Source organism: Calonectris borealis, chromosome 6 (genome assembly GCF_964195595.1).
Source record: "Calonectris borealis chromosome 6, bCalBor7.hap1.2, whole genome shotgun sequence".
NCBI lineage: Eukaryota > Metazoa > Chordata > Aves > Procellariiformes > Procellariidae > Calonectris > Calonectris borealis.
This window is the reverse complement of record NC_134317.1, coordinates 41,668,485-41,694,105: the sequence shown is the minus strand read 5'-3', so window position 1 is coordinate 41,694,105 and position 25,621 is coordinate 41,668,485. Positions and strand designations below refer to the sequence as shown.

General features: G+C 42.1%; 1 protein-coding gene across 4 annotated transcripts; it reads left to right on the top strand.

Annotated features, from left to right (window-relative positions):
• Nucleotides 1-2,242: 2,242 nt before the first annotated feature.
• Nucleotides 2,243-15,136, top strand: COPS8 (COP9 signalosome subunit 8). 4 transcript variants are annotated; one of them, XM_075153776.1, is made up of 8 exons: nt 2,243-2,425; nt 5,654-5,724; nt 7,259-7,307; nt 9,418-9,550; nt 10,531-10,638; nt 11,112-11,174; nt 12,345-12,386; nt 13,678-15,136. In XM_075153776.1, exons 1-8 carry the CDS (start codon nt 2,348-2,350, stop codon nt 13,755-13,757), a joined length of 624 nt encoding a protein of 207 aa, XP_075009877.1. In that variant the 5' UTR covers nt 2,243-2,347; the 3' UTR covers nt 13,758-15,136. The 4 variants fall into 4 exon arrangements, with proteins under 4 accessions (XP_075009877.1, XP_075009879.1, XP_075009878.1 ...); XM_075153778.1 differs by lacking the exon at nt 11,112-11,174; XM_075153777.1 differs by lacking the exons at nt 12,345-12,386; nt 13,678-15,136 and adding an exon at nt 11,410-12,316.
• Nucleotides 15,137-25,621: the final 10,485 nt, after the last annotated feature.

Genomic DNA, 25,621 nt, shown 5'->3' with positions numbered 1-25,621 from the left:
GAGCACAGTGAGCACGGCACCCGGGGCTCGCAGGGAGACGTCCCCAGGGGTGTTAAAGAAAGGGGAGTGGAGAGGGATGGAGAAAAAAGGAAAAAAAAAAAAAAAGAAAAAAAAAGAAAAAGAAAAGAGAGGAAACGGCTTTTCCGGCTGCCCCCACGCCGAGGTGTTGCTTCCAGAGAGGTTCTGGTGGCTTTGGGAGGCTCAGCTAACCAAGCTGGAAAGCAACACTTCCTTTGTTGTCCCAAAAGCTTAAGGAAATCCTGAAAGAAAAAAAAAAAAAAAAATTAAAAAAGCCTAACTGCCCCAAAATGGAAAGTTTCTCCTATGAAATGGACAGCGGGATGTTTGGCAGCAGCCGCGGCCCCCGCTCCGGTTTCCTTGGACTTTTTAGGCGGTTTCTCTTGCAGCTAGTGCCCTCTCGCGGAAACCTCTCATCTGCTCTCTTTTTACTGATTTTTTCCCCAAAATGAGATGATTGCCCCGCAGAGAGAAGGAGCGCGCACACAGGCTGCGGTTCTGCTCAAGCCCAGTATGAGCAGCAGTGCTGGGACCAGCTCCGTGCCTTCCCACCCGGCACCGGGAAGGAGGATCCCATCGGGATGGGAGGATTGCAACCCCATGATGCCCCACCATGAGATGAAGCCAACGTGCTCCATGGTGGCAATCCAGGATGGTCTGACCCCAACCCCGCCGGTGCTAAGGGAAGGTCTCATCACAAGCTGTCGCCCGCTTTGCTTCCCGAAAAGCACGGGATAATTGGGAATGGGAGCAAAAGGTGGGGACAACGTTCCTCTCAGATGTCCGAATGTCGAAGCGATGCCGGTACGGAGCTAGGGGCAACAAAGAGCCGGCGGGATCGATGCGGCCGGCAGGGATGGAAGCAGGATGCGAGGTCGGTGGCTGGGAAAAGCGATGCCTGAGCCGGCGGAGCAGCAGTGCCATCGCCTGGAGCCCTCCGCCAAGATGCTCTCCTCCGGGCAAATCCCAAAGCGAACACAAACACACGTTATTTTTATTTTTATAGCCGAGACCTTTCCCGGAGCACGGAGACTCCCTGGCAAAGGGGCCAGGCTTTACACCAGGCTTCCCTTATGCCAAAACATCAAGAGGCTCAGCATCCCTATCCTTTCCTTTTTTCAACCCAAAAGCACGAGGAACGCCGCCGGACAGCCTTCACGTCGGCACCGGCAGCAGCAACGCCAGCGTGGACCACCCTGCCGCAGCTGGGTCAGGCTTGCACCCTAATTTTGCACCGAGGTGGTGCAGCTCTGGAGCACAGCTGGGGGAAACTGGAGGGGCCCCTGGCTGAATATGAAGAATAAATGGTTTTGGGGGTGGTGTTTGGGGCAGTGCTGGGGATGGAAGGTGGCAGGGGAGCGCTGGGGTCGGGCTTTGTTCAAGGGATACGGGGGCTGCGGATGATGGGGAAAAGCAAATTCGTTGTCTCAGAAAGCAAAGGTTTGCAGAAAATGAGGCGCCTGGGTTAATTTTACCCTAAAAAATAAGAGTTTCCACCTGTGGCCCCAGTAATTGCAAAGATCTGGTGACAATTCTGCCATTTTCCACCAATTCATGCACAAGTGTGCCTCAAAGCGAGGCTGCGTCTTCCAACCCCATCCTTCAGGCATTAATAAGTTTAAAAAAAAAAAAAAAAAAAAGTGAAGTCATAACTACGGCTCCTGAGCCCGGTTCTGGGGAGGTCCCGGTGCTGCCCCTGCAGATGGGACCCGGCTGAGGGTGGGCACCGGAGCCAGGGAAAGGCCACGGCGGAGGGGTGGTCCTGCCTATAAAATAGCAAATAGGCTGTTCTATGCCATTTTAGCTTATTGTGCGCTATTTCGGCGTATATACTATTTTATAGGATATATGTACACCTGTAGATGCTATATTATATCCCGTATGTAATGTGTGATAAAGGATGTAGCGTGTGTATCTGAAACATCACATGACGTGCCGGATACACGAATTAAAAACTAAACATAAATCTGTTTATTACACACAAACACACACAAATAAGGGGGGGGGGGGGAAGGTATAATCGCCCTGTTCCTTAAACGATGCGGGTCCGACACACACGTGCTGCCCAGACCCCCCCCCCCCGCCGCGCTCGTGACCCCGCCCCCGGCCCGCCTTGGCCACGCCCCCACATCTTGGCCACGCCCCTCCCGCCCTGGCTCCCCGCCCCTCAGTCCTCCAGAGCATAAAAAAAGCGGGGCGAGAGCGGCTTGCGCGCCTCAGGCCGCGGGCGGAAGTGCGTGCTGCTCGGGACGGAAGTGGCGTCCAGGCGCGGCCGCCTCCTGAGGGGAGGCGGTTCTGGCTGGCGGCGGCGGGTCGCCGTGAGGGGAAGATGCCCGTGGCGGTGATGGCAGAGAACTCCTTCAGCTTCAAGAAGCTCCTGGAGCAGTGCGAGACCCAGGAGCTTGAGGTACGGCGGGGCGGGGGACCGCGCTACTGGGCCCGGGGGTGCCGGGGGCCTGGCTGAGGCCCCGTGTGCTCCGGCCGGGCTTCGGGGCTCGGGGCCGCTCCGCAGCGCGGGTGGGCTTGGGCACAAGGGTTTCCAGCCGCTGCGGGGCGCGGTGCGGGTCAGAGACTGTTGCCTGAAAGTGCTGTTTTGGGAGTCTAATCTGGCCCTACAGGGAAGGGTATTCGTGGCTCTGTGTGTGTTTGTGAGGTCGGTGAGGGTTCGGTGTTTAAACTTGCCGCTTGTGCAAAGGCCCGCCAAAAAGCTTTTCAGAAACTTGTGAAGCTGCAGGCAAATAGCGTACTTCAGTATAAATGTTAGGGTCTTTTTGGAGGGGGGGGTGTGAGAGAGAAATTCATATGTCTTCCTGTGTCACATGGTTGAGAAAAAGGAGGTATTAGAAAGGAGAGCGGAGCACTGAATTACTCTTAAATCCTTTGTGATTTAAGCTTCCTCTGTGCTGTTTAAAATTCTATCGTTTGATGAGTTTTCAAGTCTGGCTGTGTGCACTGTTAGTGTGCCAGACTCCAGCCTGTCGTAAATCCAAGTGGCACCATGTTAATGCTAATAGCTCTTCCCAGGTGATATCCATAGACCCTTTCTTGTCTTGCGGACTTTCCAGTGCTTTTCTAAATGTGAAGCTCACGCATCCCATTGTAGCAACTTGAAATAAGGGAAAATTTTGTTGTGCACTCTTCAGTGATTCTGATTTTTAGATCTTGCTACCCTAGCGATTGAAGGGAGAGAGCTCTTCCAGTGTGTGATCACTTGCCACAGCAGAACTTTAGTGTTGACGAAGCACACAGCTTTGCAGTAGAAAATAGAATCATAGAATCATTAAGGTTCAAAAGACCTCCAAGATCATTGTGTCCAACCGTCAACCCAACACACCATGCCCACTACACCATGTCCTTAAGCGCTTCATCTACACGTCTTTTAAATACTTCCAGGGATGGTGACTCCACCACTTCCCTGGGCAGCCTGTTCCAAGGCCTGACCAGTCGTTCAGTAAAGAAATTTTTCCTAATGACCAATCTAAACCTCTCCTGGCACAATTTGAGGCCATTTCCTCTCGTCCTATCGCTTGTTACTTGGGAGAAGAGACCTACACCCACCTCGCTACAACCTCCTTTCAGGTAGTTGTAGAGCGCGATGAGGTCTCCCCTCAGCCTCCTCTTCTCCAGGCTAAAATCCTGAAATGGAAGGGGTCCCTGTTTATGGGTGTGCACCGTCAAGCTTCAGTTGATGTTTCTGTGCAGTATTTCTGTGCTGAGCCCAGGTGCCTCTCATGTTCTCAGCATGGTGCTGCAGCTTCTTCGTATGCCCTTCTGTGGAAGAGTGTTACGGAGCTGGAGGGAGGTGGTTGTGCTGAAAATATGAGCTACCCGCTGCCTCAGGTGATGGGCATGTGAGCATAGAGAAGCAGAAGAGTGCCCTAGTACCATGTGGGAGAGCTGAGTGTGGTCAGCCCTTCCCGCTGGGAGCTGCTTAGCACTTGCTTTGAAGGTGTGTTCCCATCCTTTAGAGGAGCACACCTGTACAGCACTTACTGCTAAGGTGTGTGGTAGGGAGGTGTGGGTAGAGGGATATAGTCAGGGTTATGAGACCACAGCGTGTGTTAACAGTCCCTGAATGGCTTCCCGTTAGGGAATGGCTTTCTGTAAGTGGAGTTAGCTTTTTATTCCCATTCAGATTAACAAGCTTCAAAACAGCGGTTGATGCTTGGTTTGGGCAATCTGTTTGAACCTGATTTGCAATGGCTTTGGCTGCCTTTTTGGCCTCTGCGGAGTGGTGAGAGAGTTGTGTCAGGCTGAGTTCTGAGTGACAGGGATGGAGCCCCGCAGGCTTTGGGATTTGCTTCTGCAGCCGTCTGAGGAAGTTCAACGCACCCTCCTCACTTCCCTGCTGCAGGGCGGGTGGTGTTGGACCTCGGTGGGTCCCTGGGAGCTGTTACAAAGCCACTGAACTTAAACTGCGCTCTGCTCAAGCTTTCTGCTGTGTCTGTCAGCAGTCTCTTGGACTAAATGGCAACAGAGGCACCCCTGGCAAACTGTTCCCAAATGCTTTGACAAAGCTGGTAAGTTATTTGCTGTGCGTGCCTGCATCTGCATCAAGATTCTTGTGGGCACACTAATATCTGCTGACAACCTGCGTGTTTCAGATCATGAGTTGATATGCAGGCTGATTTTTTTTGTGGGCTAGATGCAGCCACAGAGCTTCCTTCAGTAAGACTGTAGATTGTGAATCTAGTTGTTTCGGTGGTAGTTAGCTTTGCCTTCTGTTCCACTAGTCTCCTGGCAGAGAAACTAATGCATTTTCTTTTTAGTCCAGAGAAATGCCAAAGATGAACTTAGACACTTCAAACAGGTGGTATTAATTGACCTGGCTTTGTTTTACTGGCCATGATCCAAGGAACAGTTGCAGAAACTGTTGTATTTGTACGTAGGTGATGAGCCCTGGGAACAGTGTAAGAATGGCTGGGGGCGATGATATCTGCTCCACGACACAGCTAATCACCTGCTTTTGGCTTAGATGATCCTATAAATCACACATGTAATTAAATCACATAGCTGCATAATTGGCTTCCTGTGAGTGCTTGCTGCACTACCCTTTGATAAATTGCTGAAACCTTATTGGAAATCTTTTTTGGCTTTTAAATTATTATAGACTTTCAAAATCTTATAACCTTATTATAATTCATTGTTTTCTACTTGTCTGATTTGTGAGGTCTGCTGAAGTGTGGCAAGTGTCAAAGCATAGTTCGGATTTTTAAGAAGGGCAGTTCCAGTGAGCAAAGAAACTACTCTGGTGGAGCGTCCTGAATTGAACTGAAGTTCAGCTCAAGATAGACGAAATCGTGAGCGCCTAAAAACAGCTGTTTGTGTGGAACTGTAAAGCGAGATGGTTACCACTTTCATGACCATAAGCTAGAACATTAGAAAGATGTAACCTTACTTTATTCACGCAGCAAAACAAAGTTTTCAAAGTAAAACTTCTGGCATGTGCAAATTAACTCGTCATTGTGAGATACAACTGTAAACTCTGGGAGTTTGTCCAGAGCTATTATGTGGTGTAAAAAACCATTAGCTGTCTTGGAATGTTCAGATTTCATTAAACTTGGCTACCTGGTGTATTTTGTAAGATACCTCGTTCTTAAGATATGTAACCAAATTATTTGTACTTGTTTTTTAGGCCCCTGGAGGAATTGCAACACCCCTTGTTTATGGCCAACTTCTAGCTTTATACCTGTTGCATAATGACATGTAAGTGGCTTGTATTAATCTTTGACTTCAGATATGAATTTGTCACTATTGGCTTGAGCTGTAATTGCCAGAATATTAGTAATTGGTTGTGTGACTAACAACAATTAAAAAAAAAAATTAATGGAATTAAGTCTCTTTCACCCCTTGCTCTGTTGGGAAAATTATTCTCCTTTGTTTGCTCCTGCCCACCCTTTTGAACTGCAGGGAAACAGATTGGCTTTAGGAAGAAAGTTCCTTAAATAGTGAAATTGGCTCCTTTGGAAAGTGTTGAACACTTCGGTGTTTTGATTTGTAGCTTTTCAAGGCTGCATTTGTTTTTTGAGTAAGATTGCATGCTCCTCCTTGTGTATAATTACAAGATAACTCTAAACTGTCCATGTTAAAAATGAGGGATACTGTTGGCTTAAATGAGCTAAATCTGCATGAAGCAGTAATCCTTTGAATTCGGTCTGGTGGATTATTACCATGTCCCTGTGTGAACTTGATTCGCTATGTTTGGGGTTTTATTGAGAAATTGCTGACTATTTATTCAGGCAGAATAAATGACACTGCCATGTTTGATTATCAAGCCAAAGTAAGCATTGGTGTGGGGATTCGAAGATTTGAGTGTTTTGTTGCATTGTAGATGTATATTCTTTCAGGGCAAATTCCCTGAATGCTGATACTGAGTATTAGATTTAATGCAAATAACCTTGGTTCAAATTAATTTGAAGTTTTAGCATTGTGGAGTTTTAGGATTGTGCTTTAATAAAAAGCAGTGAATCTTTTTCTCTATTTTGCATTTTTAAATCTTTCTGAGAATTTGTAACCATTTCAGTTTGACTTCTGTGCTCTAAAGATCAATGACTAAATATTTCAGTATGTCCAAATCTCCAGAATGTATGTGACAAAGCTGGGTTGGGAAGAACATGCACAAACCAGTCTAAATCTTTGGTATGCAAAGTGGGCTGTGGGCACATGAAGAAAGTATTTTTGTACTATTAAGAAGTAACATAAAAATATCTTTAAATGGTGTTTATTTCATCCTTTTTAACTTCTGTATTTGTATGCTTTATAATGTACATAATATATTAATACAGTAGTACATTATATAACTTATAAATACATATGCATATACTGGGGGTGGATGCTCAAAAATGTTTTTCTATTAGAAGTGCATGATCCAAGTTTGGAGACTACTGGTCTAAACGACTACTGACATTATAAAAAGTTACTCTTTGTACATGTGTTCGTCAAAGATGCAGCTATTCCAAAAATAAAAATGCAAAACTAACTTCTGTGAAATGCTGCCTGGGGTAGATAAATGAAAAACCTTTTCTAAAGTGGTGTTAAATGAGGCAGTTAATGAACTATTTGTTGTATTATGGCAGTCATGTTGTCTACTTGAGAGTAACTTTGTTTTTCTACTTCAGTGGACATAGAAGGAATGTTTTAAAGCGCTAAGACTGTGTTAATTATAGCATCTCAAAACTTTTGGTGTCTCTTTGTAGCAAACATTTGGTTACTGAGAAGTATTTTTAATTAATTTTTTTAGGAATAACGCGCGGTATCTTTGGAAAAGAATCCCTCCTGCTATCAAATCTGTAAGTACTTCATAAAATGCTGTTTGATACTAAACCAGTTTCAAACAGTTCTTGCAAATAAGGACTCTTTTTTTTCCCCAAGGATTCAGTTTGGTGAGTATCCTTGGGCTCAGTTCTGTGCTGTGAACTGTTTGCCCAGCAGATGGCATGTTGGTCTTTAAGACCTCCTTGTTCCTCATCTGTTACCTCTTTTCCTTCCCAAGTAATCTGGTGCGATAGAATTCAGTAAATCTGTAGACTTCTTAGTAGAAAGTCTTGTGATAAAGGGTAGTCAGCTGGAGGAAGGCAATGGATCTGACTTGGGGATGGGGCTGCATTCCACTTGAGAGTGCAGAATACTTTGTGTAGTGAAAATTGACTTCAGATAAGTTGCATCTTCAAATTGATTAACTTTCTGAAGGCACTTGTTTTGCATTCCGTTTGGATCAAAGATGCATTTTGAGGATTTAGCTAAATATAATAACAGAAATGCTTCCAGACTTTACTGTTGTTAGGTTTTTAGTTTGAGGTGATATTTACAAGGAAACAAGTGTTCTGTAGTCTTGTATTAAGAAACCTCGTGGTCAAACGGGACCTGTCAGGTGGTTCTGAAATTATTTTCTTTCTCTTTCAAGAAAGTAGTTACATCAGTTGAGTCAATAGCCATCTGGACCAAATTTTACTTGGCCTTTCTCTGAAACCTGCTGTATTTGTTGCACAGCAAATTCTGTGAATAATCTGGCCTTTTTGGTGGAACTTGCATTTCATGCAAAGCATCATTCTTGGTGGGGGAAACTCATTGCATGAATTATTTTGGGAAGGTTACACCTCAAAGCATAGTATTTCCTTATGTGTATGTGTTGATGAATCTTCTGCTAATTGTGTCAAGTAATGATTGGTATGAGTCTTAACTTCAGAAACAAATCGGTTCACCTTACAGTTGAAAATATTACTTTATTACCCAGTTTGGTGTTTGGTTGCAATTCTGACAGGGTGTTCTGGAGTCTAGTTGTCCAAATGACAATGTAACACAGTAGAAGTCACCCTTTGTTGTGGTTTAACCCCAGCCGGCCACTAGGCACCACACAGCCTCTCGCTCACTGCCCCTCGACGGGATGGGGGAGAGAATTGGAAGAGTAAAAGTGAGAAAACCCGTGGGTTGAGATAAAGACAGTTTAATAGGGAAAGCAAAGACCGTGCGCACAAGCAAAGCCAAACAAGGAATTCATTCCCTGCTTCCCATCGGCAGGCAGCGGTTCAGCCATCCCCAGGAAAGCAGGGCTCCGTCACGCTTAACGGTGACTTGGGAAGACAAACGCCATCACTCCGAACGTCCCCCCGTTCCTTCTTCTTCCCCCAGCTTTATATGCTGAGCGTGACGTCGTATGGTATGGAATAGCCCTTTGGTCAGTTGGGGTCAGCTGTCTCCCAACTTCTTGTGCACCCCCAGCCTGTTCACTGATGGGGTGGGGTGAGGAGCAGAAAAGGCCTTGACTCTGTGTAAGCACTGCTCAGCGACAACAAACACATCCCTGTGTTATCAACACTGGTTTCATCACAAATCCAAAACATAGCCCCATACTAGCTACTGTGAAGGAAAATTAACTCTATCCCAGCCAAAACCAGCACACCCTTAAAACCAGTAGTGGGAGAGCAGTTGTAGTGAGTATGGCACCATATTAACTGTGACCTATTGTCAACACTTCAAGACTTTCCATTTGAAAATTGCCTTCACCGTGCAAACAGCCGCTGCACTGTATAAAGCCTCTACTGAAGAGGCAAGCATCTCTCTAAGCAGAAAATAAGCTGTGCCTGTCCTTTTGCAACCCTGGTCAGCAGCCTGAGTGCAAACTGTCCTCCAGGATTGTTTTAGCTGGTGTGTCCGCCTGGATTGGTATAACTGACACGTGAGCAGGCTTTGTGTATGTGGGCGATAAAGTTTTGGCAGAGGATGGATCAGGGAGCTTGCAGCAGTGATACCTGCTAGAACAAGATTTCCCAGTGCTTGTCTGTTCATCGTTACAGGGATCGTGACATACTCTTGCAACGGGAAAAGGAGGGGAGTGGAAATGGGTTTATACAGAATGGTCACCATTCTGGATTAACTATTTAGGTTTTTTTGTCACAACAGGCAAATGCTGAACTTGGTGCAGTCTGGTCGGTAGGACAAAGAATCTGGCAGAGAGACTTCCCGGGAATCTATACAACAATCAGTGCGCATCAGTGGTCTGAGACTATTCAACCAATCATGGAAGCACTTAGAGGTACAAATTGAACTCTTGTAGGTAGTGTGGAACTATATGTCACGTTAAATTATTTGTGTGCTCAAACAAATAGACAAGTAGACAAATGACTACTTATTATTCTGAAAAATCAGAAGTGGTCAGGAGACCGTTGCCAAGTTTTTGTAGGTTTTACTTAAAGGATTTTAGGTATCAGGTGTAAATAAAAAGCTCATTACAAAAACTTGTAGAAACAAACGAAATTGGTTTTATTAGGATTGTGTGGGTGATTGTATATTCTTTCATATTGGAATTTCATACACTATATATTTTGTTCTGTAATAGCAAAATAGACCATTAGTTATCCAGTTTTATCAGACTTTTAACCAGTAATCTAGGGAACTTGGCTTAGCATTTCAGAGCCTTGACACTTACAAAAAGGGTTTTCTTTTAAATGTGGCTTTAGACAAATGTTTTAGTGAGTCTGTGCAACACTAACATGCAAAGTCTTGCTACTAGAGGGCAGCACAGACTGCTAAAAAGCCTTCCAAAGTATTTTGCAATAACAAATTCCCTGTAGCTTTAGAAACAGCTGATTTGCAGATGCCTTGGTATCAAAGCAGATGTGGTTAAAAAGGCATGAATAGTTTGACTAGCTGCTTTTTTCATGATTTTTTTTCTGATTTTGAACTATTTGGCATGCAAGCTTTTTGCAAATGGAGAATGCCATTGGAAGCAGTTTCCTAAATTGGTTTACATACTGGTGGTAGTACCCAAGATGCTGCATTTGGAAGTTAAATGCGATCTCTTGAGGGCTTTTGTCCTGGTATAGAGCAAGCTGTTGTCTCCGACTGCTGACTGTGGTACCTCAATGAGTTGTGGGAAGGGAGAGGGAAGTTGTAAAGTGCTAGCTTTAAGGGTGGTAGTGGTCTTCCAAATGTGTTAGAATTGGAAAATTTTCTCAGATTTCCTAGTTACGGAGATTAGTCTACTGTCTGCTTACAGTGTTTATCTCTTCTTAGATGCAACTAGGAGACGAGCCTTTGGACTGGTTTCTCAGGCATATACCTCAATAGTTGCAGATGATTTTGCAGCCTTTGTGGGGCTTCCTGTAGAAGAAGCTGTGAAAGGTACTTTGCATTTATTCACTGAATAGTTTTTCTACAGGTGGTTGAGATCAGAGAGCTGTAAGTGATGGTAAATAGGTACATGTATACAAATTCTGAGACTATTATAAAAGAGTAGTGATGAGGCAGTGAATAGAGATAAATGTCTTGGTTCTGGATAAGTGTTTGATTTTATTAATTGCCACTAGTTACTCTTGGTTATCCTCACCTTCTATATGTAGAAGTGTTAAAGCAGTTCTGCAGTGAGGGAAGACTGAAGGTAGTGGGTTAACCTAGTTTTGTGTGCTATCATTACTTTCATGAGCTTATTTGTCAAACTAAATGTCTAAATGCTTACAAGAAATATGTCTTAGAGTTGTGGAATATAGGCAGTGTACTGAGATGCCTTTCTACAGGTCTTAATGTGCATCTTTATTTTGCGTTTCTAGCAATTATATGAGATACTTGTTCTTACAAATGTAAAAATGCCTTTTCAGGTGTATTAGAACAGGGCTGGCAAGCAGACTTTTCAACTCGTATGGTAATGCCTAAAAAGCCAGGTAGGTGGAGCTGTTATTTCATTAGGTGTTGAGTTTAGCATTTTCTAGTAATGAGGTGTTAATTTTTAATTAAAATTTGGCACAATATTCTTTTAGATATTTGTATGGGGGGTTATGCCACTGTAAAACACGCAATGTTTATAAAATGTAGGAAGTACAAAGTAGTGGGTTTGGTTTGGGGTTACAAGTAGTTTGGATTAAACTACATCCTCAAATTAACTTTTTTAAACAAAAGCAGACAGGATATGCTATGATTTCTCCTGCTCCTCCTCTGCTGCTCTGACTCAGTGGAACATAAGTTGGATGACCTCGAATGACATGTCTTAATCTAATAAAGATGAGTAAAAATATACCATTTTGAACCTGAGATTTTTTTCAGGAGAAGTAGAACTTCTTTGGGCAGGGATCTAGTGGATCTTTGTGTTCTGAGGAGCTCAAGTTGTTGGTATAATTCCCTTTGCTTTTTAAAACGTATTCTACTGGATCTTTTCTTCACTGTCATGATGTTGATAACAGAATATCTCTTCCTGCAAAGCTCAGCCAGCAAAAATACTTGGTTTTTTTTTTGCTAAAGCAGTGTCTATGGCTGGCAAAAAATAAATGTTAAGCTATGAAAGCAGAGATGAAATGACTGCTCTTAAACTGCACAGTGCAGCTCTGGAAGAAGGAGCCAAATTACAGCGTATCTAAAAGGGCAACATCTATTAGGCTAAGAAAATACACTGTTTGTATGGGCAGAATTTTTAGGTGTTCAGAGCCCAGAACATTATAACAAACATGTGCCAGGCAAGGTGTTGGAATTTATCCCTCGCAGCACATAACCAACCCGCGTCCTGAGCTTTTGCATGTGATCGTTTTTTTCATGAACTGGTTGCAAAATATTCAGTGCTTACAAGTACTGAGAGTTAGTTACATGTGGTTCTTTTCCAAAAGTGAAGTGAGTGGCGAGAACTATTTTTGAGGCGAAAGAAAGAGGCAGGAGGCTGTAATCTATTTTGAAGCTGCGTGTCTAACCAGCTGAGCCTCGGGTATTCTTCTTTTTACCATGTTTTATTTCATAGCTAAATGAACAGGCTTAATTTTAATTACCTTTTTATCCAGTTTTGGCTTGATGTACAGAACTGTTTAAAATTGGTCCACTGCGCTAATTTCTGTTGTGTTTTTCTTCAGGTGTGCTGGAAGCTTCCTTTAACAGATTTATTCCTTCATCAGGTACTTTCTGTTTATATATAATCTACTTGCATATATCTAAACTTGTGTGATTAATATGAACACAATTTCACCAGCACCACAAAATGGGAATTGGGTCCTAGAGAAGTGAATGTTGTCATTCCCCCCCTCAAAAAAACCCACCCCATCAGGTGCTATGTAAACATATTTCTCCCTCTGTCTTCTTTCCCTCGCATTTTAAGGAGTGCCTGAGATTCCCACTTCCATAGCTGAAGTAGGGAGCAGATTCCAAAGAAGGGATAGACAGCCCCCGTAAAACAAAGGATTTTGGTGAAAACTTCTGACTTACAGGCAGTCTCTTCACAAAGCAACTCTGAGTAGGTTTTGTTGCTTTTATGTGATGTGGGACTTCTGAAGTCTTCCCTGTAGAAGAAAGCAATCTTCTGGTTTTCCTCAGAGCTCAACTATAGATTGAGGTGTAATATGTTGAGTCATGCTGATTCTCAAAGCACTCTTGTCTATTGTTTGCAAGATAGTGATAGCAGCTCTGAATTGGTGGCTTGCTGTGTCTAACACAGCTGCCAAAAGTGTCTTAAATTTACAAGTTTAATTCCAAGCTAATTTCAAGAGCTGGGGTCTTGTTTTTTGAAAGCGTTCTTTCGATTGTCAGCCTCCTCTATCACGTACTTGCAGCCCTTAGCAGTATGTCTACTTTAACTATATCCTGTATGCTAGTCTGCTAACTCTTCAGGAAGAGTAAATGCAAATGTTCCTGCTATTTTATATTTTTGATTTTTAATTCCTAATATCTCCCTGCGTTTAGTCACTTGTCTTCAACCTATTTTTAAACTGTACTCTCAGGTTAGCTGACATTTAATAAGGATCTGCATGTGCCCTGCATTCTCCTGCAACCCATGCAGTACTTTGCTGTGTTTTGTTAGTCGGATAACCCAGTAGATTTATTTGGTATCTTCAGTATGGCAACTTGTAAGGAAGGGAGCAATCGAAGAGCTCCGGGAGCTTTTTTGTCTAGTGGAAGTACTGTCAGTCTTCATTATTCAGACTCCAACATACGCAAAAACAATTTTGGAGACTGGAACTTGTTACAGCTATCTTTGCTGTTAGTAACTCTTGGACTAGTTAATGTTGCAGATAGCAGAAAAATAATGTCAGCTAAAGCTGCATAGGTAGGAGATACAGTTAAGATATGTCCCATAAGACTGTTTAACAGTCTGATGCATTTAATTTTTTCCTTACTGTTGTGATGGATGGTATTGTGGATGGACTTGCTTTCTTAAATTTCATTAATGATGCATCTGTTTTATCTTTGTAGAACCTGCTCCGGTTCCACCAATTCCAAATGAACAGCAGTTGGCCAGATTGACTGACTATGTGGCTTTCCTTGAAAATTGATTACCCTGCTCCTGTATTCAGAACAACTTGGGAATCCTGTGTACTGACAGTTCTAGAAATCTAAGATTTATTTTATTTTGTATCTGTTAAATGTTGCAGCGTCCCCTACTCAAATGTGTGAAGTGTATGTTATTCCAATTCGTGTTTTGCCAAAGCCAACCTAGCAATTGAAACAATCCTTTAACTCCTGTAATATTTATTCAGTAGGTACACAGCAGTATTACATAGTAAGGTTTTTTATTGACTTGTAGCTGAGAGGGGCAGAACTTTTTTCAGGTATACTAGAAATGGAGAAGAAAAATTGAGTAATGAAGCAGGTTAACTGTGTTGAGGAGTTTATGCTAGCAGGTTATGTGCTTCTATGCAGAGTATTGCAGTGCTTATCATAGATCAATTGCATGTTGAACTAAAGTACAAAGAGCGGAAGACTGCTCTACCCATATCTGCAGAGAAAATATTTTGGTGAAACAGTAACTTAAATAAGAAAACAATTTGCAGGGACTCTTTTTGCAAGCGTATTTGTGGCATATTTATAATTGATCTTTTTTCTTGTTGGTCTTTCTGGGTTGTTAAATCTTCTTGTTTTGATGTGAGGAACTTCACATCGGGCATATTTTTACAGCATAATAATTGGAGTCATTTAAGAAAGGCAAATCTTCACTTTGAGGAAGAATTTTTACTTTTGGAAGGTTTTATTTGAGTGACGTAGGACACCAGACACTTTGCTGGGTAACCATACACCTTCTTGAGACCTGTCATGTCTTGGTTCTTTTCAGTACACGGGGGCCAGGATCTACAAGAAACAACAACTCTTACCTGTCTAAGCTTTCTGGATTACCTCTGCAGTTATTGGAAAGGAATTTAAAAATTAGAGTAGGTGTCCCTGAGTAGAAACCAGTTGGGATGGGGACAATATTTTATGCTGCAATGTCAGTTTGAGGAATACATTTTCTGTATCAGAGCACTGCTGTGTTAATCTTTGAGTTGAGTGAATTGTAGAAGCAGAAAGATGACTTGTATTCCCAGGCTTCTTATTTGTGTAATGCTGGTGAAAAGACTATGGGAAAATAGTGGTGCTTTAAAGGGCAGTGCATGCCTTCATTTGCGTCTCCCCTCTTTTCAAAGTCATATTCAGTGGTTTCATCGCAGATGGCAGGTGTGCCGTATGTTGTGATTGTTTTTTCCAGTGTGCACTACCTACTGTACATTCTCTTGTTGGGGGTGTGTTAGCAGGGAGGAGTTATAAACTGTGCACTGCTGCTTTGAGAGCTCCCTTTATATGTAAACACTTACTCATAATGATTATTTATTTGAAACCCATCTAAGACTTGGATTTCTGAATTTATCTTCAGTGATATTAAAGAACATGTTTACACTGACCTTGTGTACTTGATTTTTAATTTTCCTTAGAGTACGGTTGTTCTGGTTTGGCTAGTTTTTAATGAACTCTTATTGGTCTAATTTGGGTACAGCTAGTTAAAGATTAGTGCAATACATTATGCCTAGAGAGGTATTTTGAACAGCTTTGTGTGCAGCAATTGAATGGGTTTATATTAAAGAAATACTGGTACCCTTCAGATGCCTTTTAAAATATTCCAAGGCGTAAAGTACTTGAAGAGCTAAGTGAAAATTTCCCCTTCTGTGTATATGTTGTGCAACTCTGAAGTTGTTTGTAGCACACAAGAGCAACCCTGCTCGCAGCAATGAAGATTAGACATGATTAAAGGATTACTAACCACTTGCACTTAATAAATGGTAATGGGAGAAGAGCAATGTGAACACTGGTAATCTGCGTGTATCTCAAACCTAATATCAATATCAATCTCTCAAATATAGTAAGTCTGACTTTTCTCTGTCCAGTTCTAACAAGTTCATAATCTTGAGATATTATCTGGTCTGCTGTAAAATTTAAGCTGGCTTTTAGCTTTGGGTATGGCATTAACTCATAACTTGCCTTGAGTACTGTGCTCCCAGCCACGCTTTTTTGTTTGTACGACTTTGGAATCCAAGCTATTTCAGATCTTTTTCATCCTCATTGGCCTTTATCGTGGTTTCTGGTTCACAAATAGCCTTTTTCAGATGGGCTGCTTGTTGCCACTCTTACTAGTCATGTAGTGGACACAGCATGGCTCGTAACAGCAGCAGAATATTTTCTATTTCTTCCTGTTCCTTTCTAAGATTGGCTCTGTTCTAACATCTTTTGAGCACTGCCTTGTTCTCAGTGTAGTAATGAGAATGAATTCGGTATCTTTCATCAGCAGTGGTAACTAGGTTGGTGTATCATTGCATGTCTTTATTCAGGGTTTTCCCCTCTGGTTAGTGCAGTGCATGCACGGATAACAAAGGGGCAGTGAAACAGTAGATGAAATTTCAGTATTGTAAGACACTTCTGGTATTCGTAATCAGACTTGCTTTTGGCTTCTTGAATAACTTTATAATCTTGGCATTGGTGCCTTGCTAACCTAAAGAACTTTATCAGTGTTGAACATAACAGGTATTACAGTAATTGATGGTAGCCTCCTCCACTACGAAAACGGACTACCTGCTACTTACCCTTAGCCAGTCCTTTCTCCTTTAGGCTACTAGTTTGTGTAGTTTTGGAAAAATCTGTTGTATATGAAGTAGACCACCTAATCCACATTTGTTGATTCTTTGTAGAAAAAGTTAGTAGATTTGAAGCTGCCTGCAAAACCCAACCACACTTTCTGAAATACTCTTCTATGTATTTTTAGTATTTCTCCTTTTTACTAATGAAAACGCTGCCTGATTCCCCTGTCTAGACACTTATCTTGCTTTTCCGGTTTTAAATGGGCAGGTGAGGAGCTAGAGGTTAAGCCCCTTGAGGTTAGCCTGAGTCTAAACTCGAGGCTGAGTTTAAGTTTTGGTAAAGGAGCTAGAAGTATTAATGTTGGAGAACTAGGGGTATTACAGCCAAATGGAATGCTGTGCTTCGTGTCTGGGGAAGGCAATTGGGACAAGTTGCTTTCTTGATGTCAATTTGAAGTAATACTGGAATAGGTTTTAATTTAACAATCTGAGGGATGTTGTTAACTGTTATGAGACCTTTAATGGACTTGTTTGGCATGTATTGAGCTAATAAAGTCAAATCTTTACTTTTCCAACATGTTCTTAAAATTAGTGAATGATTTTATCCTGCAGCAGGCTATGAGCTGGTTCACAGCACTTATAAATAGGAAGTTTACATCCAGTGGCAAGTTTATTGTAGTTCTTTGTGGGGATTGTGTGATACGTTGTCATGATTGATTTGCTTCCTGAACTGCACTGTGCCATGGGTCCTCAAAATGGGAATGAGGGCCGTCTCCAAGTACTATGAATTGGTGTGCTTCTGTTTTAAAATACTGGATCAGAAAGTTTGGAATTACAGCAGGTCGCTAGTGGAATTCACAATTGGATTTAACGGCTGAAGACAAATGCAGCTTTTCCATATCAGCAGAGGGTTACTCGATAGAAAGGCAGATGTTATTGTATAGCATAGTTTATCTAATTAGATGAAGAAGACTTAACCAGTTTCTGAAATGTGGCAAGAAACCTGTCCCTAGAGCTGTGGTTAACCTAGGAAGCCAAGATATAAGATGAGCTTGATAGAAAAGGTAGGAGAGTTAGTTCTCTTGAAGGCAGTGAGTAGTCTCAGTACAGTAACTATTTTTAGGCTTGCTCTAACTCATATTATGATCTTCAGTTGAGTGTACTTTGATACTATGGAAAATTGTAAACAACTTTGTGACACATGGCATTACAAAAGCCAAAATGAGACATATTTGTAGAGAAGTTTTTCTCTTTTGGCTTGGGCCTATCTTGTGCTAAAATATTGCAGTCTCAAAGCGGTCAATAACAAAAATTCTGCTGAGCGGAAGTGTTAGCCCATTTGTTAGACATGATCTGTGTTAAAGGATTTCGGTTTACACTTTCAGTGCTCTGGCAAGCCTAGCATAGCTTTGTGCTTCTTGGTAAACAGATTGTGTAAATTATTTCCTAAAGTGAGATCTTTCAGCGTTTGAGTACTTACCTGGGCTGCTTTAACCCTGTGCTTTCAGCTCAACAAAGAGGAAGGATTTTTGTGGTCCTATTTCCTTTTTTAATTGAAGCAACTGGTGTGGGTTTTGGAGTTCTTCCAAACGCTTTTCCGTCTGCAGTGCTGGAACAGTGCTGGAGTGGGAGGACCTTTGGGTTAAGAAACCATTAAGAATTCATCTGGGAGCGGAGATTCTTGAAGGATTTGAAAAAAAATTCCATTTCAGTTTAGTGTTTTCCATTTTCATCTGCATCCCACATGGAATTGAAGATTGTTTCTTTGCATTTTATTAGCCTCTCCTATATAGGTCAGCGATGCTCATTTACCTGCAGTTTCAGTCTCTGTAGAGAAAGCTGTTTCAGCTCAAAGGTGGTTAAAAAAGGAGAAACTGGGTACGGAGGCAGTACAACAGAGCATGCCTCCCTGCTGAAGATCCTCATGGAACCCTTCAATAGGCTTTAACAACAAAGCCTAGCAGACTTTCCAGGATCTGATTGGAGCTGTCAGTAACTCAGTTAAGAAAATTAAAGCAGAATGCACATGTAGAAAAACATCTTGCTGGTCATTGCAGGAGAATGGTACTGATGTTGCTGAAATGCATTTTGATTGATCCTGCTTCAGATGCCATGCTTAGATAATATTCTTCCTTGTTTTAGTAATCTGGATTAATTGTCAAACCCAATGGGGGTTTTTCTGCATTGCTAATCTATAAAGTGTGTGCAGAAACTGGCCAATCTAGTTTCTGAGCATTTGAGAAGCTCCTTTTAAGGGTGGCCTGAGCTTATTCAGGTGACTGGTTACAGTAGTAGCAGGCATAAGGTATAAACCACTGTGCTTTGGACATCTTGTTAGCTTCTTTCCTCTTGTTAGCTTCTTTCCTCTCACCATACATATCTTGCAGGGCTTCCAAAATGAATGCTGCAGATTGATTATTCAAGTTAGTCATGAGAGTTCTGCCTAGGCAAGGAGAGAGCTAATGGTGGTGTTAAGTCTGTATTCCAACAACCTGGTGTACGTGCAATAAAACCCTGTGTAAGACAGTAGGGGACATCTGGAAAAAGATCTTGGGTGGGTCTTTGTTCTGCCTGTGTCCTACCCTGCTGGAGCTGGCTGGGCCATCATCCAGACAGCATGTTAGTGTTTTCTTATTTCTAGGAAGGACTATCTGGGCTGGCTGACTTGGCCCTTCCAGTTCCAGAACCACAAACAATTCAAAGCATCTGATGCCCAGAGCCTGGCTTCCTGCGTTGAGAGAAGCAGCCCCAAAGCCTTTATAAGGTGTCTGAAACTATTTATTAGTATGTGTTTGATAATGTCCAAGAGTGACTAAAATAATAGTAAAAAGAAAGGGCTCACAAGATTTTACTCTAAATAGGCTTAGTTTTGTAAAGACTAGGGCTTGTAAGGCATTGTGCATGTCCACAGTGAAGCTTTCTTCTTCAGGTCCCGTTGATGACACAAATCTGTTCCCACTTACTTTCTTAAATGCTGATCTTCTAATATGTAATCTCTTGGAAGTTTTTTTGTAATGTAGTAAATGATTGGCAAGCTTCCTGCAGATTATTTATGAAAGCTAAAATCACAGCCTAGGTTTATTTGTTATAATTTGTTATATCTGTCTGTTAGATGCAGTGGAAACAAAGTAAATGGTTATTCTACCAAGATACCTTGAAGTACCTAAATATTGAAGTAATAGCCTACTGTACTTTTGACACCAGCTATCTTAAATCTGAGCAATACTACTGAGTGCTGATGGGCCGTATGTATTTTGGAGCTGGTGCGCTGGGAAGTGATGCAAGTTATCGTTAGCCACCTTGCTTTGTCAGTCGAGTGCACTGAGGATTTGTAGTTTCACGTGGTTAGCTGTGGGTACTTCTTTAAAACAAAACAAAAAAAACCCTTGCTTCTGTCAAGTGTTGAACAGCTGTCAGAAGACGGTTTTGCAATCAACTGCCAATGGACCGTGACAAGTGAAAGGCAAATAAGTTGCTGGTTCATGATGGGAAGCAAACTTACAAATATTTTACATTCTTGGTTCATGCCAACTAGCCTGGGAAGTTTGCTACTTTGTTAATCTACTTGTGTTGAGCAATGGAAAGTAATGTGCATTGCTGGTTTCCTGTTTTTAGGGTTAATTATTAAATGCTAGGTTTTTCTGTGCTTTCACAGCAAAGACCTCCAGGTGGGATGCTAGGGCTGTGTGGCACAACTTAATGTAAATAAAGTCAGAGAACATGTTAAGTGTTAGTAATCAGGATGCTTATAATCAATTCTGAAGCATTGCAATAAATGTGGGTATCTCTGAACATGTTCTTGGGCTGAATAAAATTATGAGACTGGGAAGGAATGAAGATTTTTAGAAGTAGGAACCCAATTTGTTTCTTCCATGCGAGCCTTCTGTTATGCTAGGATAAGTGATAGAACAAACAGTGCTGAATCATGACTAGCATCTTACTTTGTGTTATAACAGCCCATCAAAGCTGAGATTGGTGTAAAAGTATGTGATGAGAATCCATCTGAGGTGACCAGACTTGTAGATCACTGCACTGAGAACAAGACTTGGCCTCTGATTCACAAGGTAGGGTGCACTCTCTTGTAGGTATTTCAGATCTGACAGATGTTTGAGGTATGAAGCCTGTTTCATTGCTTTGTCTTTTTATGTGGACTTGAGCCTGCCTGGGGTGGAGTATACCAGCTCTTACAGCAGTCCTTCTGAGCATCACAACTCAGGATAGGAAGATGACACGCTGTGCTTTCCTATGCTCATAGGATCTGGTTTTAGACTTTGAGTTTATGAATAAACATGTGGGACTTAAGTACCATACACAGTGAAAGTGTCACTGCATATCTTAATCCTACTGAAAACAAAGGGAACTGTGTTTAGTTCAAACATTTTACTGTAGTTCCAACTCACGTGTTGCATTTTCAGCCTGTCAGTACAGTGCAGCTGATACAAGGTAAATAGAAGTGTTCAGCTTACCCTGCCCTTAAAAGAGCTAATATTTGGAAATAACTGATACCTTTGATATTTGTATTTTTGTAAATTGGTTAGCTGCATAAATACTAACTGCTCCCAGGTATTTAACGTTTAACGCTGTTTCTGTAGCAAATGACAGTGGCAAATGGGTTCACCCTTGATCTGGTGCATCAGCAGTGCTTGATCTTTCGGAGTTGGGCTCTTGGGACTTAGCTGACTTAAATCCTATGGAGCTTCTTATGTATTCGGTCTTCCGGGCTGGCATGTGCTAAACTTTAGGAGTGTGGAAAACTGGAGATTGACTTCTCTCCTGTTGTGTGGAAGAGCGCCTGCTTGTGACTAACACAGTCCACACGAAGGACACTGGTAATATTTGCACTACCTCTGCAAATGCTAGGGTTGAAGCAAACAGCATTATTACAACGAAAACAGAAGGCAAATCAGACCACCTGCAGTATCAGTTGACTGGCACATGAATATTGAGTGATGGAGCAGGAACAAAACTTGTAAGTGCTTTTACACCAGGTGGAAAACCTGAGAAAGACAGGGTAGCTAAACTGCTGGACACTGACCCTGACACAACATGCCAAAATAATTACAGTAGTGTTACCTGGCTGCAAACGTTACAGGATAAAGTGGGATGTGCAGGTGGGATAACAAAGTATAACTGTAAAAATACTGGGTGTGTGAAATCTTCATAGTTAGAAGTCCTGTACTGCATTTTTATTACTAGGACATTACAATAGTATCTTTCTCAAGGTCAGAAGGGTATGAGATTGGAACAGTAGTAATAGTGGGAGTTTTTAGTTACCTCATGTAAACAGACCCCAAAGCTTGACTGGGGTGAGATGAAGAGAGAACTTGAATGCAATGGTAGTTGCCGCCTAGAACAACTAGTGGTAGACGAGAAAAAACTTGGTTGATTTTTTCAGTGCTGCCTGGGACAGATGTTAGCTGGAGAACTACTCTGGCTGTCACAATATGATTAGGTTTCACGTGCGGTTGGAGAGAACAGGCCAAATAAATTCTCTATATGGAAATTCTATTTTAGGAAAGGGATCCACGCAAAAAATGAAGCGGTCTAAAAACAAAAAACTGCAAAAGGAACGATCAAAGCAAGATGCCTATAATGCCTATGTACAACCTGGAGACTTAAACCTACTGTTTTAGAAGCCCCAGTGAAACATGCCTCACTGCAAGTAAAAGCCTAACACCGCTGCAGTGGCTCCATACAAGAGCTGAGGAGGTGTTTTGGAGAAAAGATTGGCACTTAAAGCAGAAAGCTTGTGCAAACAAGGAGACTAGAAAAGCCTGTAAAACATGGAAGATCAAATGTAAACAGGAAACGAAAAGGGCAAAACCAGAATCAAGCAGTATTTTGCAAAGGGTGCTCAAACTGATGGGTCGTAGTTACTTAAATGTATTGCAAGTGGGAAGTCAGCAAGGGAGTTGGTAGGAATTGTCCTTGACACTGGGGAAAATGACAGATGCTGAATGATTTTGCATCAGTCTTTGCTGCATATTCCCTCTCCAACATGTTCTTTGCAGTGGGTGGCTCAGGGTATCTATTTACAGTGAATATACAGGAAACATTAGACTGTATATACAAGATACCAGAAAGCTGCCAAGACCACAGTATTTATCAGAGTCCTGAAGGAACTCTGATATTAAACTGGAAAGTTGCAGGCAAATGGTGTCTAATGTTCTATTGCAGTTATTCTGCTGGAGGCCTGGTGGGTTATCAGTGTAACTTTTTCACATAAATGTCTCTAGGGAGAGCCTGGGAACTACAAACTGTTGGACATCTTGCTAGGAATAAATATTAGTGGTATAGATGATGAATCACTGAACATACAGATAGAACAGTCTGGGAGGAACCACTATGGCTTCTGTAAAGAAAATATTGCCTCATCTGCTGGAACGATCAGTGTGTCTTCAGGCATGAGGATTAGTCAAGGTAGTAGATCTGATGTCCCACACCAAACACTGAGGAAATAATATTGCTGCAGGATCGCAGGAAAGCTCCTTTAAGGCCTGAAAGCTGGTTAAAGGGTAGAAAACAAAGGGTAGGGCTTACTGGCCCCTCTTGCTGTAAAGATGAATCAGTTTTGGGGCCCCAGGAGCAAATGCTGGGACCAATGCATTGAATATTTTTATTGATATCCCAGAGGAGGACATGTGCAACAGTGTCCCAGTTTGTTGATGGTAGTAAGCTCTTAGGTAGTTATTGCAGCACTGGTGGCAAGGAAAATTGGAAGAATCTCCCAAAACTGGGCGGACAAAGTGGTAGCAGGTGGGTTTCAGTGTACTGTAGGTAAAGGTAAGACAGTGCATCTAGGGGAAAAATAATCTGTAAGTGTGTTTACATGATGCAACTGGCACTTACAGCTCTGGAAGGAGATTGGAGAGTCTTTATCAACAGCTGTCCAAAATCATTACCAATGTGCGAGAGTGAAAAAAGCCAACAGTGCTAAGCATCATCAAGGAGGGTAACGAGCACAAGAGGGAGTAATTTTCTTGTTACATGAAACTTCGGTGCACTTGTACAAAAATTCACTTGAGTATTATAGTTCTGACTTCCACCTCTCAAGAATGAGAATAGAGTTAGAGAAGATGCAGAAAAGTACCTGTAAAATGGTGAAAGGGGTAGAGCAGCTGACTTCTAGGTGGAGAATAAAAATACTGGGATCCTCTAGTTTAGAGAGAGTGTATAGAGGAGGTATGTCTGAGACTTAGGATATCATGAAGGCAGTGGATAAGCCGAATGCAAAGCTTATTTGGCAAATCCCACAATTCTAGAGATAGGGCATACTTAGACATTGGTTTAAAGCAGACGAAGGAGCGTACTTCTATACAGCGCAGTGAGCTTCTGGAACTTGCTACTGCAGAAGGAGGTAGAGCGTACCTGTGTACTCTCAAAGGGATTACAAATTCATGGATAACAGGTCCGTAAATAGATAATAAAAAGAAGAGGTGAAGATGGTGCCTTCTAACATCCTTGTTCTAGTGGATGTTGGAGGAGTCTTGAGGAAAGAAAAGATCACTGAGAAGAGCCAGGCCTAAACAGCATCTCCAGTTGCCACCATGCTAGGCAGGCTATTGGGTTACACTGACCTTTGTTCTGACCCAGTGTAGTATTTCATACGTTCCGAACTTTGAGTCCCTTTCTCACTCATTTTCTCATCTGTTACTGTCCTCCCAGCGTTGTTTGACATTTTACTTGGATGAAATGGGTAAGGGCCTGTGAATTTTTCAGTATAATTATGAAAGAACTGGTATTGAAATAGGAGTTGTGAATTTGTAATGTCCTCGGGGATATTGTATATAATGAAGTGTGCACTTACATTCTGTCAGATCTGAGAACTTCCTTTGTTTTCTAGCAGAATGGAGGTTATTTTCTAAATTTTAGCCAAAAAGTGTCATCTTGCTATATGTCCAAGCAGTCAGTGGATGAAAAGCTTAGTTTAGAACATTCAGACTCAGAGGACATGAATGCTGCCTGCTTTGCGTGACACATGTTAGCTCAGCATTTTGTTCGCCTCCCACGGCCCTCACATGTTCGTGGCCTTTAACATCTGGTGAGTAAAGCTCGGGATTAGTAAATGCTCCCATGAGGTCTTGAAGAGCAAATTCTGCTTTCATGTTAACATACTAGCTGATTTGATTACAAGAAAAATGTCTAATTATGAGGGAAGATCCTACTTCTATTAACAATTTGGATCCATGCTGAAGCTCGTGTCTTGGTTTAAATTTCCAGCCCAGTCTCATTACTGCAGACTACTTTGTGTAACTTGAAGCACACTCAGTGTGAGAACCTTTTCTATGCTCCTTTGGCTACTTGGTGAGGAAAATTTAGGTCAAAGGGAATTGCTTGGATACCATCCAAAGGTTTGGAGTGTCTCTGTTAAGTCCTAGCATTGGGGAAAACTTTCTGTGACCACAGGAAATTATTTAACCTTTTAACACACAAGTTTTGGGGCTGTTCATGAGGGCTTACCGTTCCTCCTTTCTCTTACTTTCCCCCACTCCTCTTCTTTTTTACCATATGTCTCCTGGGAATGGGCCATCTTATAATATGTACAGTGTCTAGCACAATGTAGTTGACTCCTGGGCTGCTTAGGTTCCAATTAACATTTTATAAAAAGTGAGGAAGCACGTGGGAGTGGAATTGGGAGTGGGAAGAATTGTCTGGTATGCCAAAAAATTTTGATTTTTTTTTTTTCCCCCTGCTGCTTAGTGACTCATCCAAACCACGTGTTGCATGTCCAGTTGTTACTTGATTTTGCAATAGTTGATTTCCATGGGACAGCGCCTTAAATGCTAATCATCTGGAGGGGGGGGCAGTTATTTAGGCTCCTTCTTTCATGCTTTTTGGCTGCCTGTCCAAGTCTCAGCTCTTTTAAAGATTTAACAGAGCACACCTGAGCTGTTATTTGATTGTGATGAGATTTCTTTGGATGCTGGAGGTGAGCACACCTTGGGAAACAGAAAAGAGAAGTTTCACTTGTTTCATGTACAAAGGCTAGCTTGGAGATTGCAGTAGGAATGGACTGAGGGCTGGGTAGGTGACACATAATTTTGAAACTAAACTGTCAGCTAGTTGATTGTCTGAGGTTACCTGAAGTAGGATGAAGTGGGGAGGTAATTTTGTGCTCTTTCAGAACTTTGAGGGAAAACTTCTTTCTCCTTTAAGAATGGGATTTGTCTTGCTGCCTTTAGTTTAGGTATGTGCCAGAAAAGCTGCTAAGACCACCAGCAGTACTAGAAGTGAGGGAAAGTTTTAGGACTCTGATTTGGAGAATAAATCTTGGAGGGTTATTAACATGGATAAGCCTGTTAGCAGGTATTTTTGAT